The 17,874-nt window shown below is 43.6% G+C and overlaps 2 protein-coding genes across 2 annotated transcripts; both read left to right on the top strand.

The window, feature by feature from the left end:
• Positions 1-7,649: 7,649 nt before the first annotated feature.
• DFJ58DRAFT_842668 (uncharacterized protein) lies at positions 7,650-8,502 on the top strand (the record flags this gene model as incomplete). Its single annotated transcript, XM_041392868.1, has 4 exons — positions 7,650-7,791; positions 7,924-8,313; positions 8,397-8,415; positions 8,472-8,502. 4 exons carry the CDS (start codon positions 7,650-7,652, stop codon positions 8,500-8,502), a joined length of 582 nt encoding a protein of 193 aa, XP_041242478.1.
• A 902-nt stretch (positions 8,503-9,404) lies between these two features.
• DFJ58DRAFT_729546 (uncharacterized protein) lies at positions 9,405-10,594 on the top strand (the record flags this gene model as incomplete). The annotated part of the gene is made up of 4 exons (XM_041385767.1): positions 9,405-9,947; positions 10,210-10,321; positions 10,382-10,528; positions 10,578-10,594. 4 exons carry the CDS (start codon positions 9,405-9,407, stop codon positions 10,592-10,594), a joined length of 819 nt encoding a protein of 272 aa, XP_041242477.1.
• Positions 10,595-17,874: the final 7,280 nt, after the last annotated feature.

The raw sequence follows: 17,874 nt of genomic DNA, 5'->3' as shown, positions 1-17,874 counted from the left end.
GAAGTACTTAGCCTTGACAAAGACTTGGTCTCCGATATTGATATCCGGAGCAGGTTTCCGTTTAGCGTCCGCAGGTCCTTGATATCTTTCTTGGGCGTGAGCCATTTCTTCTCTAAGGAATTGGTGAAGGTCGTCGAGGTCTATAGCATAGTCGCGAGCGCGGATGGAGGATAGATCGCGTTCCGGATGGACGGATATGTTCGGATGATAACCCTTATTAGCAAAGAAAGGCGATACTCCGGTAGTAGCACTTGGAGCGTTATTGTAGGCAAATTCTGCTAAGGGAAGTAGTTCCGACCAGTTGTCCTGTTGATAATTGCAATATATCCGAAGGTATTGTTCCAGGGTTTGGTTGGCACGCTCGGTTTGTCCATCCCCTTCCGGATGATATCCGGATGTGAAGTGGAGGACCATATCCAATGCTTTTCCTAAGGATCGGAAGAAGTGGGATACAAACTCTGTACCGCGATCCGAGGTGACATGGGACGGAACTCCGTGCTTGGAAAACACATGAAGTAGGAATAGACGAGCGAGATCCGGAGAGGTAATGGTATCGTGAGTCGGAACAAATATTGCTTGTTTGGATAAACGATCTATGATAACGAGGATGGCTGTAAAGCCTGATGAGTCCGGAAGTTGCTCTATGAAATCCATGGATATGGAATTCCAAGGCTTTTCCGGTATGGGTAGTTGCTTGAGCAATCCGTAGGGTTTATGTCTCGGAACCTTGGCTCGGGCGCAGGTAGTGCAGGACCGGACGTAGTCCTTAACATAGGTGCGTATACCCGGCCATGTATACTCGCGTCGGATGAGGTCTAGGGTTCGGTTTTGACCAAAATGTCCGGATAAGGGGTGATCATGAGTATTACGGAGGACGCGAAGTCGAAGGTTATCGGATTCTGGGACATATATACGGTTGTCGCAACGGAGGAAACCCCTATCGTCCACTGTCCATCTCGGATCCGAAGGTACCGGAAGATGGTTGGTTGCAATAGGGTCATTAGGAAGTGCGGTCAGGATGTCTTTCCGAAGGTCATCAATATCCATTAGAACAGCTGCTCTAAGAACCGGAGTTGCTAAGGTTGAGGCTCGTAGGGACGAAGCTAACTGTTCGGACGTGAATACCGGACGGAAGTTATGAGGGTTAACTCGAGCGTAGTCCTTATCCCCCTCTTTGGGATAGACGTCCCAGCGTCTAGTAAGGGAATCCGGTTTAACTCCGAGTTTTCCGGGACGGAAGCGGATGACAAGATTGAACTGATGGAGGAATTCCGACCAGCGGGCCTGACGGCGAGAGAGGAGTTTGGTAGTGGCGAAGTACTCAAGGTTTCTTGTGGTCCGTGACAACATCTACAGGCTCGGCCGAGCCTTCTAGATAATGTCGCCAGGTCCGGAAAGCTTCATATATAGCTAGAAGTTCCTTATCGTGGGTGTCATAGTTAAGTTCCGGAGCGGTTAGCGTTCGAGAGTAGAACGCTACCGGACGAAGCTCTGAGTCCGGACATACTATGGATAGTATTCCAGCTATAGCGTAGTCAGAGGCATCGGTTTCCACAACTATAGGAACATCCGGCATCCAGTGCGTAAGCACCGGAGCCGTAGTGAAGGCTTTCTTGAGTTCCTCGAAGGATTTCCGACATTCATCGGAAAAGTTCCACGGAGCATCCTTGCGTGTAAGCCGTGTTAACGGAACCACGATATCCGAGTAGTTGAATATAAACCGTCTATAGAAATTTGCGAATCCGAGGAAGGATTGGATATCCTTGACTTTCCGAGGTTCCGGCCAGTCAGTAATAGCTTGGATCTTATCGGACGACATAGTTAAGCCATCCGGAGATAGGAGATATCCGAGATATTCAACGGAAGTGGAATGGAATTCGCATTTTTCGGGTTTGGCATAGAGACGATGTTTACGGAGTCGACGGAGTACTTCTCGGACGTGTTGCTTGTGGGACGCAAGGTCATGGGAATAGATGAGGATGTCGTCCAGATATACGATAACGCATACATCCAGCATATCAGCAAACACGCTATTGACAAAGCGCTGGAATGCTGCTGGAGCATTAGTGAGACCTTCCGGCATCACCAACCATTCATAGGAGCCATAGCGCGTTCGGAAGGCAGTCTTCCATTCGTCCCCTTCCGCTATCCGGACGAGATGATAAGCGGATCGGAGGTCGATTTTGGTATAAACTTTAGCACGGCTCGGAGAGTCTAATAGGTCGGCAATGAGGGGTAATGGATATCGGTCTTTCTTAGTGATCTGGTTGAGTCCACGGAAATCCACACAAAGGCGGAGGGATCCGTCCTTTTTCTTGACAAATAGGACCGGAGCTCCGTGAGGAGAGGATGAGGAGCGGAGGAGTCCAGAGGCAATATTTTCATCAAGAAACTTCCGGAGGGCTGCAAGCTCGACCGGGGATAGAGAATAGATAGTTCCGAGGGGAGGACTAGTTCCTTCTTCCAGATCTATGTTCAGATCATAAGGACGATGTGGAGGAAGCTGACCAGCCTTTCCCTTGTCGAAGACATCCGCAAACTCGTGATAGTCCGAAGGAATTTGGGATAGATCCGGAGGATCGGACGATAGAGAAGCGGATCGGAGATCGACACCGGATGGTCGAAGGTATATACTGAACTGGACCGATCCTTCTAACTTGCAGGCCCGGCAAAAGGCAACTGCATTGATTAGGGATATATTAGGAACAGTGTTATCAGCGGAGGGTACGGATGTAGTCGGAGGAGGTATGGTTTCCGTCGGAGGAGGGATATCCGAGGACGGAAGTGACGTCGGAGGGGTCGATGGCATTCCATGAGATGTCGTCCGGAAGTCGATGCTGCCCAAAACCCAGTCAATCAACGGATTGTGTCGGGTGAGCCAGCTATATCCAAGAACGATAAAACAAGATGAATCCAAAGGGGTAACGTAGAACGTATCAGAGGTGACTACACCGGACGGAAAGCGGACGGACAAATCTATAGCTTCGGAAATAGTATTATTACAAGTACCATCAAACAAGCGGAGCGGAATCGTAGGTATCGGATATGTAGGGATTTTATGTTTTCGGATGAACGCAGTATCTATGAAACAATGAGAAGAACCACAATCTACAAGAGCTGGAAATTCGGATACGGATGGAAGTAACGGAAGTGAAACATATGGACAGAGGGAAGTCGGATCCGAGAGCGCGACAGCGTTGAGTCTTAACTCCTTTGTGCAGGCAGAGTCAACGCGACCCTCTTCCTGCACGGAGCTAGGAGAGTCGCGGACTATTTTTTTGTCTCAGTAGAGACATCCGGTTTGACTTCCGGAGCGACTACTGCAGCGCGGCCTTTGGCAGCACGCGAAGTAGACTTGGTGCATTCCCGAGCAGTATGGCCGGGCCCACCACAGAATAAGCAGAGTTTCTTGTCCATCCTTCTCTGCCGCTCTTCGGACGTTAACTTTCCGTCCTTACCCAGCTTGGAAGTAAGATCCGGAACTTAGGAGCGGACGAGTTCGAGGACGCGGATGGCTTTGTAGACTTCTGATCATGGGAGTTTCCGGATTTGTGATTTCCGGATCCGGACGTATTGGAGTTCGTCCGGTCAGAAGCGGATTGCTTAGGGGTAGTGGATGAAGTGGGTTTAGCTTCTCGAGAGATCTCTCCCTTCCGTTCCCAGTATCGGGCGTCGATAGTCTGAGCGAGGACTTTGTATTCGGAAAGAGTAGAGGGTTTACCCATGCGACTGATTTCATCCTTGATACGGGCCGGGAGTCCGTTGTAGAATTGGCGTCGTAAGGCTCCGTCGCCCCAGCCACGAACCTGTGAAGCAAGACGCTGGAATTCCACAACGTACTTGTTGATGCGCTGTCCATCGCGCATGTGGAGCTGTTCGAGCTGCATTTCTGCATCACCGGATGGGTCATGAGGCCCGAAGTTGGCTTGGAGTTCAAGCATGAACACGGAATAGTCATCCATCCAATCCGGATGGTCGTCCGAATCATCGGACAGGAGATCCGGTTCAAACCATTCAAGGGCCATACCCTTAAGGTAGGATTGGGCGAAGTTGACTTTAGCCCTTCCGGTACGGAAAGCCTTAGGCTTGCTCTGGAAGTTAAGCTCACACTGGACAAAGAACGCACGGAGCTTCCGTGGTTCGGATCCGTCGAAGGTATCCGGTTCTCGGACCTTGACTCTAGAATCTTCGGATGCGGGCGCGCGACGATTATTGCGAGCAAGGTTATCGATGGCTTCTGAGAGTCGAAGCATAACGCGGTCTTGTGGGTTTAGACCAGTCATTTTCATCATCCTCAACTATCCGGATCATCATCCGGATCACCACCGTTATCATCGGGTGGATTACCAGGGAAATCATCATCACCATCATCGGGATCATCATCGTCCGGAGGTCCTACGGCAGGAGTGCGTGTTGGGGTTTCCGGGTGTCGACGATTAAGGAGTTCGGATATGGTTTGAGCGGTTCCGTGGGTGCTAACACGGCGCTGAGAGAAACTGGTGAAGGTGTTGACTATAGGTGTCGGATCACGACGGAGGGAGGTTAGTCCAACCGCGTGCAGAGTTGTTTGTGTCTTGGTAGGAGGCATGATAGATGTTAAGTAACTCGGAAAGGTATGAGTTCGAATATACTGTTAAGACCGTACTCAAGTAGTATCGGATCCGAAGGGCTTCGGCCTCAGCTCGTGCGCTGTGCCCCTTTCCCGAGTCTTGCCCCTTATTTCAGAGAGCTAAAGTATCGCGTGTATAGAGTAACGGCCAATCCGGATCGGATCCGGACTAGAAACTAACGGGTGAGGACTGTCCGAAGACAGAGGCGGATATGTAGACTATAGGAATCTATCCTAAGTCTCGGAGTTGACAAGAGTAGCGTACTCAAGTCCGGATGGATAACGGAGGGACTCAGAGTCCAGACGGAATGAGTGCAATCTAAGATGATATTCGAACTGATCTACTACAGCGCATATACAAAGGTTTATATACTACGGATAGCTAACGGAATGATCAATAAGCAAAGTCTAAGTGGAGCGTATTGGTAAGTTGGATGGATCACGAATCATGAACCGGGAATGAAGTACAAGTAAAAGCGGATTCGTAAGTGTAGCGGATCAGTAAGCAAAGCGGAAGTAAAGGATAACCGGTATACCGGTGTACAGGAATACCGAAAGGAGATGAACGATAGTTAGAGTTATATGAACAGGAAATGAAATAAGAATCAAAGCGGATCTGTGGACCGGACGACGGATATGTTCATCGGATCTGGATCGGATCTGAGATCCAGATCATCGGATCTGTAACCGGATATATGGTATATGACACCAGGAGCTTTTGGGAGCTGGACTCCTAATTCCATGGGGCACTGTACTTGCATGCCCTCCTGCTCAATATGGGTACCAAAGGTCGCATTCAGATGCAATGTCTTGATAACCGAGGGTCTTATATAAATATGTGTAAGAATGTAATGACACTACAATTACACTTTTTTAAAATTTAGAATTTTATTCCAGTTTATTGTCCATGAGGGTATGCACCCTATGTCAGACAGTACATGCATGTGTAATCTACTTAATGATATATTCGTCTGGCTTATGTCATATGCTAATGTGTACTCCCTGTCAAATGACAGATTGTACAAAGGAAGCTACTGGTATGGTAAAGTTGTGGGAGAAATGGTGTGATGAGTGTGAGTTAAGGTAAATGATAACTTGACAGTGCCCCCCAATGCTTCTGAATATAACTCTTTCACCCCCCTCCTTATTGCTTGTGTAACCCCCTTTTAACCCTAGTAGTGACTCCGGCTGTCAGAGTCTTGTCCTTTGTGTGGCATGATAGTGCGGAGTAAATCATGTGATGTGAACAGCCTCGTGATCTCCATGCTCCTTTCTGCATTTTTCCCACCCGACTAACAACAGCACCAAAGTGCCACATTGTGAGGCCAAAGTTGGTAATTAGATAACTGTCAGGTTCCCCAGTCCCAACCGTGTGGGTATCTCACGCCACACGTTGCCATCAGTTCCTGGTATCTTCCCCACTGGGCCACCTGCCCTTCCGAATGTGGTATATATGAGTCATGCTGACCGGATTGATAGAGTTGTGGCTGTGCAATGCACATCAAAGTGGCTGAAACCCAGAGATAATAAAATTTATTTTCGTCTGGGGGCAGGGGCAGGGCTCGAACTCGAGTCCTTTCTCACTTTCTTCCGGATTTTACCCAGACAGCAGGTGATGGTACCACTACACCATGCAGCCCCCCACAATTACACTTGATAAGACTTCTTGCCAGTCCTCGATTAACATGGTCTATGACTTTTCTTCTTTCATGGTAGATAATGTGTGAGTTCTTGGGAGGCTCGCTAAACCAATCAATTAAATTAACTTAGCTGGAGCTTTATTATCTCTGATTGAAACTATGGGCTTGTCTAGGATATACTGTCTAAACACTTGAACTGGTTTCCTGAATATACGGCTTTCTGATGAGACAACAGTCTCAGATACATTAGGGTTGACCAAGGCTCATGTTGGTCAATATACAAAATACTGGTGAGAAACTGGTCTCACAAATGACAATGATGACCAAAGCTCATGTTGGTCAGTAAATGATACATGGTGAGAAAGCTGGTCTCACAAAACTGAGTTTCTATCACGAGAAACTTATGTAATCTCAAGGGAAATACTGTCCCTACACTTGTCTGGACAGTACTTAGAAAGGAAATGTGCTTTCTAAGCAGCAATCTGTTCAGTCTGAAACTTCTTAGGTGAGAGCTCAATTCTTTCAAGTAGGAGATTCTATTTTTTGGGGGGAGAATGGGCTCTCCTTATATACATTCTGTGTGGGAATATTATGTAAGTACAAAGGTGAAACAATGACATCAGAATGTGAGAAGAATATTGCAAAAACTGGAGCAGAATGTTCTAGCAGGTGCAAAAGAACATTCCAGAATATTCCTGGTGGGATAATGACATCATTCTGAGTCACTCTGAGTCATTACAAGTCATTATGAGTCATTGGAATGTTCTAGCAAATTCCATAGAACATCCTGGAATTGATGACATCATTATGACATCATACCCTGTAGGTACAATTTTATGAAGCATTTGATTGGTCAGAGCATCCTAATAGAAAAGTAAAGTAAAGAAACACTAGAGAAAACTACTCAGAAATAATAGAACAAATAATAGTACACAATACATGGGCTTTTTAGATAGGTTTTTGTTAGGCTTTGAACTTTTCTCTATGGTTTTCTCTAGCAAAAGTGAATAAGCCAAAGGAAAGGCAATACCTTAACCTTCAAATTGCTTCTTATATTAACTAGGTCATTATGTGATTCCCATCTCACATATGACTTTTCTTCAAAACACGGTAGATTTTCATTTATGAATCACTGAGGGAAAACTGAAACTATTGGACTAAGGTTTGATACCAAGGCATGGGTTGACTGGTCTGAGGACTAAGCTAACAGACTTTGTCTTTTAGGGGGATACCTAGTAGTCATGTCCATGCATGATTCCCAAATCATGCAGGACAGTGAAGCTTGCTAAGAAAGTTGCAACGAGATCTTGCAACACATTTCTACATACGTGAACCATGTCTTCAATCTCATCACAACTGACACATGTCTAGTAATCGCTGCTGTGTGCTCATGGCACATCATGACTCGTCAATATCATGGATCAAATCATCCATGGATGGCTCTCCTCACCGATGACCCCAGATGCCCCATACCAGCCAAATGGGTTCGTGAATTGTTGTGTTCATTTGTTGGAGATCTGTCGACTAAGGTTCTGTGCACAGGTGTCTTCATATCCTCTGTTCACTGCCCTTTGGAACTACAACTACCCATGTTCGAACACTTGTCAATCTCAATCTGGGTTCACTGCTAACAAAACTTCCACACAAATTTGCGTCATTATAACCTGTCCCAAGAAGCTGTTGCCCATGCAATTGAGGCACAGCACCCAAGTAACAGCACCTGGGGTCAGGATGATGGTGTCTGGGGTAAGCGGGATGGTGAAACTCAGACACAGAGTGCCCTTGGATTGGGTGACAATGCAACTCAGACCACCCTTGGATGGGGGCCCGCACCTGAAAGTCCTCAAGTGGACTCTCGCTTTCCAGTCCCTCAAAAACTCAGTGGCCAAAAATCAGGAGAAGACTGGAAGGCCTTCTTTGTGTGGTGCCTTGAGGAAAATCGGAAGAAGCAGGAGAAGGAATCCCCAGCTCAATGTCAATCACGTGAGAGTCGGGAACAGGCAGTGAAGAGCCATAATCTTCCTGGACAGTCCAGCATGGTGTCCTCTTACTTAAGGGTCTTATGTAATGCGTATACAGTGACAGTACAACTATATAGGATAAGACTTCTTGCCAGTCCTTAAGTACACTGTCTATGACTTTTCTAGTTTTCATGGTAGATAATGTGTGAGTTCTTGGGAGGGTTTACTTAAAAATGTCCCCTTCTTGTTTTCTCTCTGTAGGTTTGCTTTGAGGCCTTTGTCAATTGAATAGGTTTATTTCACCCTATGAAAGTTTGCCTCAGTGTGAAGTAGTTCTCTTAGCTTGTGTCTCCCTTCCTGTAAAAGAGAGAGGCTATTTGTATGTGTGAAGTTTAGTTTAAGTTTAGTAGGTTAGTTTGTTATATAGTCAGCCCCTGTAAGGTAGTATATAACTCAGATAGATATTTCTTAGTCTTACTTCAAGGCACTAGTTTTGCCTGCACTTTATTTCTTAGATAATCTCACTTGATTTGAGAACAGGGTTTAAAGTGGGAAGCTTAGATTGACAGTGGCAAAATGAGCTCCTTTTATACCTTTTTGGAGGCCATTTCACTAAGCATGATTCAGCACATGGATTGGTAAGAACATTCTTACAAATCAATCCTTTTGGTGTGTTGAGCCAGCTTATTTACTAACTAGCTTATTGATATAATGTAATATTACAAAGAAAGATGAATAAAAGACATAAGTCATCCCATGGATTGGTAAGAACATGCTTACAAACCAATCTTTTGAGTGAGCTGAATCAGCCTTCTTACTAAGTAGCTTATAAATACACTTGCAAGTCTTACAAAGCATGACTAATCATGACAAAAACATGATGAGTCAAGTTGAATCCTCACAAATCAGATTATTAACCAATCACATGACAAGCTTATAAACATGCTTTGTGGCTGGAGAGGAAGTCTGATGGTCAAATATGCCTAGAAAAAAATGGAAAGAGATAGAATCCCATGGAACAAAATAGAAATACATGGAAGAATGGAAGTGAAGTTTGAAAGTGAAAATACTAGCTAATAACTAAGGGGAAATGATGGGGTAACTTGGTGATAGGATACAGTCTGGTGTATTATATCTTCCTTATTACTCCTGCTATGTATATGTCATGGTATGAGTCACATACCATGCATGACAATGGTCATGGTATTTGGAGGGCAACCTCAAGACGAGTTTGAGGGCTTTTTGCTATGCATCCATCTCATGAAGGCCGAGGTACCGATGACCTGGGGGAACTACAGTAACTCCACCAGATGGTTCGACTCATTCAGAAATGAGTGGGACTTGTGTGATCAGTTAGATTCCACCAGCACCCCCAACGGTGACTGGGAAGAAGACAACTTCAATTTCTTGGACCCCATCCCTGATCCTCTGCCGCCACCACCCCCTGCACCTCCATCGTTGTCCAGCTTCCTGCAGGACATTTGCAACTACTTTAGACGTCATGAGGTTGCACCCTTGTCTGATTATACTGAGGGTGTGGAACACTTTGTCACCCACTTATGGTTTCACCTTGTCTTTCATCTGGCAGCATCAACTACTAGATCCATTGGTGGATCTGCCACTTTTGAAAGTTGGGTCAAGAAGCAGAAGTTCAGCCATGTTTGCAACATTGTCGAGGACTCAGGCAAGGATGTTGACTCGATTTCAGATGTGCAAAAGCATATCATTACATGCTTCGTAGGTTACCTTGCTACCCTGCCCACATCTCAGTTGTCTGAGATCCCGTCCGATCACTGGGACCTGGCACCCAGGACTCCCTTGTCGACTCTGAATGTGTTCATTTGAGTTTCTTATCTCAATATATGAGCAGTATCGCCACAAGTTCATGAAGGAGGATTGTGCATGAGCTGCTCTTCTTCGCAGTGGGATTTTATGGCAGCTAGCATTACATAGCCTTGGCTTTGATGTCCTCCCCTCGGCCCTGATCGGCATTTCACAGGATGCTGTCCCATTTGGACAAATATTGTCTCTCAATGGCGAGACTCACTTTGACGACGATTTGTTGGAAGAGGAGGTTGATTTCATTTGCGGGCCCTATTATGTGTACACAAGTAAGTTTCCCTATTCATATTGACCTGCAGTGCGCTCATATTTGAAACATTAGATAACAGATGCATTGAAAAATTGTCTTGGTGGCCAAGGCCTCAGGCCTGGGCTGGGTCAGGGTTGGATGTGGGGTTCTGGTCTGCTCAATGCAAAGGCTAGTTTCAGACACGCCTTGGAAACATATTCTAACTTTCTCGCCACGAAAGCAAGTGGTAAGCTATCTTTTTTGTTGTTTATTGTACATCTCTGATTTCCTCTCAGCCTTCACAGACAATTAGATGACCTTGTATGATTACTATACCATGGCATCGACATGAATTGATTCCGTGGCATCAAACACTCCATCCTTACAATATGTAAATACTGTACCAGTATTAGAATGTGGAATATGAGTTTTCTTTAAATGGGAGAATATCTACTCATGAGTGGGCGATTGTCAGGTGATTAATTTTGTCTGGAGACAAAACTTGATGTTTTAGCTTCACATTTTATCATCAGGAGGTATTTTAAATTTAAACACCCATCTAAGTAGTGGTCTAAATTTCATATATGAGCAGACATTCAGTCATGTGCGATTGTTGAAGTTTTTTCAAGTCTTAAATGTGAAGTTTCATTTCAAAGTATAGGCCAGCATTAAAGATATATTTATATTTCTTATTATCATTGACATTCAGACAGTAACAAAATGTTCGCTGATACATTATATTTCTGTTGTCGTGCAAGATCTCTTTAACATTTGAAATTTTACATGTGCCTAGATGACAACCTAAATATTAAGTATTATCTCAACATTTCGCACAACATTCAAACCTGTCCTAAATATTGCGGACCCCAGTAGTGATGGGCCTCAAGCAGTTTCAGTAAATGTCACGTGCTATGCGTGACAAAGCAATGAATATATATAGGATGTTTGTAGTGACAATATATATATATATAGAGATGGAAGAGTTGTAGTGTATGTACTTCTGGACGAGTTGTCCATTACAGAATTACCATTTGTGCAAAATTGAAGGAGGAGATGGCAACACAAGCAAGATGTGACTTGCTGTGACTTTACCGTGAATGTATACCTTGCATCTTGCTTGTATTGCCATCTCCTCCTTTGATTTTGCACAAATGGTAATTCTGTAATAGACAACTCGTCCAGAAGTACATACACTACAACTCTTCCATCTCTATTTATATATATATTGTCACTACAAATATCCTATATACATTCATTGCTTTTGTTACGCATAGCATGTGGCATCTACCAAAACTGCTTGAGGCCTATCTTAGTGTACAAATATCTTGGTAAACACGAAAATTTGTCTAATCAAGAACTAGCAAACAGTCACAAGATTCAAATGTTTGCTAGTTCTTAATTAGACAAATTTTTGTGTTTACCAAGATATTTGTACACTCAGTTTGCTGTTGCACTTTTCTCTTACAAATAGTGTTGAAACTAGAAAGAAAGGCCAAACATTATTGGCGGGACATTGTTTATTGTTCATCATACTATTTGATCAAATGATAGATCACTGTCTGTGAGATTATCATACATGTGGTTGATAAGGACAGTTATCTCCTCCATGATCCAGTGTGCACATCAGTAAAACCACTAATTCCTTATGTTCCATAATATGCCTTCAAATTGTATTGCAACAAGTCTAGACTAGCTTACTTCTTACTGTTCATACTTTATTTCCTTACTATCAAAGTAAATCAAGATGAACAAGTTGTTACAGTTATATACACCCATATTCATTTTTCTTTACTCACCATTGTATTACATCACAAGCTGCTTTATGCCACTGCTAGACTCCAAAACTATGTACTATACTATATTACCTACCTGTCCTGTACTTACCATATCCGTCCTGGTTTGTGTACTCCATATGGTCTATTTAAGTACATACCTACAGTCTGTATACCTCACTTTAATCTTACTGTGTATCACCTGGGATCTCCTTCACTTAAGCTGTCTGAATCTGATTCAAGTGAGGATACTCTCCTGCACTTATCTTGAACCCCTCTTATTTGAGAGTAGACACTGCTCATCACCAGAGTGGTTCTCTTTTGAACTTTGATGATTAGAACTATCCCAGTTCATAACAAAAAATTAAAGTACTGATTATGTGTTGACATCAATGACACTGAAACATCCTTGAAACAAGATAGTTGATTAATAAACTCTAATTATCACAATAGATAAAGCCAGGTCAATCTGACATCCCTAACACCTTCTTTCAGTGCTCTGAGCCTAGGCTCATCCATGCCTATACCCCCCCCCCTGGAACTTAGCTTCACCCCCCCCATGTTGTCCTCCACTAGGGACATTGGAATCCAAAAAAATCTGTAAAGATGAGAAGCAGAAGATTATCTTCACAATGTCCTTCCTGAATGAAGAAAATGTGTTGCTCTGGAAGGAAGACTTTCTTAGAGCAGCACAAAACCCCATGAATGTTGATGATAGTGGTACAGCCATTAGCTATGGAACATGGGCCAACCTTTTAGCCAGTCTCTGTACAGCCTTTAAACCTATTGACCCCACTGGGATTGCTCTTGCAAAGATCCATGCACTCAAACAGAACAATGGGGAGTTGCAAACTTATATTGCCAAATTCCAAATGCTCACTTGGGAAGCAAAGATAACACACAACACCTCCAAAAAGCAATTCTTCTTGGACAGGTTAAACTTTGTGCTTCTCTCTTGTCTTTACAACATGGGAGATGTGTCTGATGACTTCAATACAGTTCTTGAGACTTGTATATCCCTTGATAACTACCACACCCACCTCAATGTGATATACACTAGAGTCCTACCTCTGAAGAAGAACTACAGATCTTTTCCCTATATCCCTGCAAAGGATTGAGATACCATGGAGATAGACCACCTGACCAAGAAAGAAAGGAACAAGCATTACCAAAACAGAAAGTGCTTTCATTGTCATAAGAAGGGACATTGTTCATTGCAAAAAAATAGAAGATGATAATGACAAAGAAGAAGTTGAGACTTGCCATCTTAACAAGGATTTTTGATGTGGAAGACTGGATTGATGTCAGTATCTTCCCATGTACCTATCAGACTTATATGCACCATTGGTGAAAGAAATGCACTGTTCTTGAGGCTTTCTTTTTGATTTTGGTTCTGGACGTTTGCAGTGTGGTGGATTTGCTAACAGGAAGGATTATGGGTGCTGACAATTTTGTGCATAGCGATTCAGGGAGGGTGCCCCTTGTGGTGTCTTTGCGCACTGCTCTCTTTGCTCTCTTATCCACTTCTTTATTGCTGGATATACCAATGTGACCTGGAGCCCACTGCACTATCAGCTCTCTTCTGTCATTGTCTAGTATTAGCATTTGCAGGTTATTATGGAAGATATCCATGAGGTAGTGTCCTGGTTGTGAGTTGAAAGTTTTTGTTAATCATATTGCTGCCTGATTGTCCAGCCCTAGCACCATGGATCTTCCTCCTTCTGCTCTTCTCATCAATTTGACTGCTAGAATCATTTCCATTATCTCCTCCTCATACACCATATGTTCGCTCTCCTTGTCCAAATAGAACCTCAACTTGTCTATGACCTCTTTTCCCTGCATAAGCACTGCTGCTACTCCTACCCTCCCCCCCCTATCAATTACTGAGCCATCCAAGTATACTCTCAAGTCTTTTGTAGCTCTTTCATTATTGTCCGCCACCTCTTCCTTCTTGTGAGCTATTGTCATATACCATATATCCGGCTACAGATCCGATGATCCGGATCTCAGATCCGATGATCTGGATCTCAGATCCGATCCAGATCCGATGAACATATCCGTCGTCCGGTCCACAGATCCGCTTTGATTCTTATTTCATTTCCTGTTCATATAACTCTAACTATCGTTCATCTCCTTTCGGTATTCCTGTACACCGGTATACCGGTTATCCTTTACTTCCGCTTTGCTTACTGATCCGCTACACTTACGAATCCGCTTTTACTTGTACTTCATTCCCGGTTCATGATTCGTGATCCATCCAACTTACCAATACGCTCCACTTAGACTTTGCTTATACTTTCATTCATAGCCTCGCACCTTTGCTTATTGATCATTCCGTTAGCCATCCGTAGTATATAAACCTTTGTATATGCGCTGTAGTAGATCAGTTTGAATATCATCTTAGATTGCACTCATTCCGTCTGGACTCTAAGTCCCCCTGTTATCCGTCCAGACTTGAGTACGCTACTCTTGTCTACTCCGAGACTTAGGATAGATTCCTATAGTCTACATATCCGCCTCTGTCATTCGGACAGTCCTCACCCGTTAGTTTCTAGTCCGGATCCGATCCGGATTAGCCGTTACTCTATACGTTCGATATCCGGAAGTCTTAACGGATCCGTTGCGATACAAGACTTATCCGTTACAATACTTATCCGTCTCACTAGACACGATACTTTAGCTCTCTGAAATAAGGGGCAAGACTCGGGAAAGGGGCACAGCGCACGAGCTGAGGCTGAAGCCCTTCGGATCCGATACTACTTGAGTACGGTCTTAACAGCTATCTCCACTTCTACATCTGGTTTCCACTTTGGGTAATGTCTGGTTGGTAGGATTTTCTCCATTATCTTAGGGTTCAGTGTGAATTCATATGCTAGCGTGTGAAGTGGGGATGGATGGTGTTTGGGTTTTCAAAAGTTGCATGTGGTGCCATACTCATATGCTTTCTTGATATCCTTTGCTAAGGGGTGGGTAGCAGGTAGTGTGGCCATTCTGAGCACAGCTTTCAAGCAGTTTTTGTAGCATCTGTTGGAAGGAAAAAATGTTAGCATCCACGTCTAAGATGTTTGTAACTGAAGATCTCATTTCACCTGTTATCATTAGTGTTGCCATCTGCTAAACTCTTACTATTTGCAATGTGAAGCCTTGTGCACCTCTGTCTTTCAATATTAATCCTACACACCACATGTCAGCTGCATAAAGCATTTTAGGTATTACAACACCCTCATATAGTCTTTTCATCAAACAGCCCTTGATATCTTTCATAGGACGAATCATTCTATTGCAAGCTAGAGTGTATTTGGTGCCTTTTGCCAGGGCCTGTGTGGAATGCTCCTTGAAGTTCAAGTTCTCATTGATGATGACTCCTAGGAATTTGTGAGACTTTGATGGCTGGATTGTATGGTTTTGAATTACTATTGCAGGTTTTGGTGCTGGTACTGACTTGCTTGAGTTCATTTCACTGAGTATTCAGGTTCTAGAAAGACAGATTAGCACTGTTTTGTCTAACTCAAACTCAGTGTGATGCTCATCACTCCATTAGAGCACTCCTTTTCATTTTTCCATCATTTGGATGAGCTTTGTGTGGGCTTCCTCATATGACTTTCCTCTTGCTATTAGGACAACATTATCAATGAAGCTGAGGCTTAATTCTCCTTTCTGCAGATTTGGGTCTGCAACTTTAAGTAGGTCAGTGTTATAGAAAATGAATGCTAATGGAGATAGAGGGCATCCTTGATCTACTCCACCTTCCACTCTGAATGAGTTTGATTGATAGACATCAAAGATTAGTGTTATAGTTCTTCCATTGAGTCTTTGTTTGTGCCAGTCAATATATTCTTGTGGTATACCTACCTTCTTAAGATTGTGCATGAGTTTGCTGATGACCATGCTTAGGAAAGCCGCTTTAACATCAAGGAACAAGACCAATACAAACCCTTCATTTGAAGCCCATGCATCTGTAATGAATTTCATTAATGAATGTAGCGAGTCCATGGTTGATTGACCCAGTCTTCCCTCAAAGTGTACTGATGCCAGTAGATTGTGCTGTTCAGCTATATAATGAGATCATCAGTAACACATGAAGATAGCATTTTGGCCATAGTGTCTAGCAGTGTGATTGATCTGTAGGCTTTGGGTAGATGTAGTCTGTTCTGTCTGGTTTTCATAGTACAATTGTTGATGATTTCTTCCATTGGTCTGGGTATATTTCTAATGTGAAGGTCACTTGGAAGATAAGGCCCATGTATGGTATCAGTTGTGCTGCACAGTATATGTAGATGCTGTTGCTGATGCCATTTGGTCCTGGTGCCTGGTGCAGGGAGAGCTTTATGATTGCTCTTGTTATCTGTTTGTCTGTCATCAGCATACAGGAGAGGGAGAGATATAATTAGGGTCAACAAGATCATTGTCCAAGGGGGGGATTTGAAGAAAATGTTATACAATAATACACTTTTTCTTTTGTTGTCCTATGTGGTCTTGGGGTTGATGTTCATTGGGTCCTTGAGAGTGATGATTCTCATATGCATTTGGTCTTCAGGGTGGCTTGCTGCATAGTTGTGAAAATTCCATACCTCGGACAAAGATGGTGTTCAGCCAGTTTGTCCAGTGTAACTCCTTTGCCTTCTTGATGTATTCTGAGAAAGTGTCATATACTGTACTTCCAGTCTAAATCTGGACATCCAGATCTCAGATCCAATCCAGATCCATTGTTCCCTTCTGTTGTCCAGTTCACTGATCTGATCTGGTCCGCTATTCATGTCCTGTTCATATAACTTTAACATAGTGTCTATCTCCTTTCGCTAATTCTTTGACTACCAGTACTCCAGTTATCTATACTTCCGTTTGTCTTACTGATCCATTACATACCTTTCATCTCCAATTAATGATTGGTGATCAATCCTACTTACCAATGGACTTTGCATATGCTTCATGCATAGCCCTGGACATTGCTGATTGATCATTCTGTTAGATACCTATAGTATATAAATGTCATATCCCGTACTCTGGACCTACGTCCGATGATGTTCCCACGCCTTCTGGACGCCTTCTGGATGCACATCTGGACCTCCATACCCTTATCCATGACTCCATACCCTTATCCATGCCTTCAGTCCTCCAGTCCAGTATCGGTTCGGATCCATACACCTTCGTACATCCATATATCCATACCTTCAGACCTCCGCAGCTAAGCCTGCTTCATCCACCCTTGATCCTATTGGATCTGAGTTCATTCCATCTTGGACTTTACCTTCCCTAGACTATCGGTCTATATCCACAATTCATATCCTAGTTCTGTCTTCACCTATATCTCCGGATCCGCTCATCCAATATCCAGACGCTTCATCCAATATCTCTAGACCTCTGGATCCGACCTATACTCATATCCGAAGCTCAAACCTTAAATCAGCGTCTATCCCCTTATGGTAATCCCCTTGACTCCGGACTTCGGTTATCTGTGTTTCCGTCTTGCTTATTGATCCTTGTACTCTGTTCATCTCCGAGTTCATTTACTTATGTTCCGTTCATACTTACCAATATGTTTCCACATGCTCATACATAGCATTTGTGTTCAGCTTACTGATCCTCTCGGATCCCCTCCAGTATATAAATCTCTGTACAACTCCTGTAAAGTTTCCTTAGTTCGAATATCATATTAGACTTCACTCATTCAACATAGACTTGCTCTCTCTCGCATCTGCTCTTGGACTTCAATCCATCTTAGGATTGCCTTTCCTTAGGCCTAGGGAAGGATTCCCCTAGGCTGACTTTCCAGTGTGATGACAAGATATGGCTGGGCTGTAGGTAAAAGCATCAAACCAAA

Source organism: Suillus subalutaceus (genome assembly GCF_016647625.1).
Source record: "Suillus subalutaceus strain FC151 chromosome Unknown DFJ58scaffold_74, whole genome shotgun sequence".
NCBI classification, from domain to species: domain Eukaryota; kingdom Fungi; phylum Basidiomycota; class Agaricomycetes; order Boletales; family Suillaceae; genus Suillus; species Suillus subalutaceus.
Note: the sequence above shows the minus strand (reverse complement) of the source record. Positions and strands in the feature narration are given on the sequence as shown.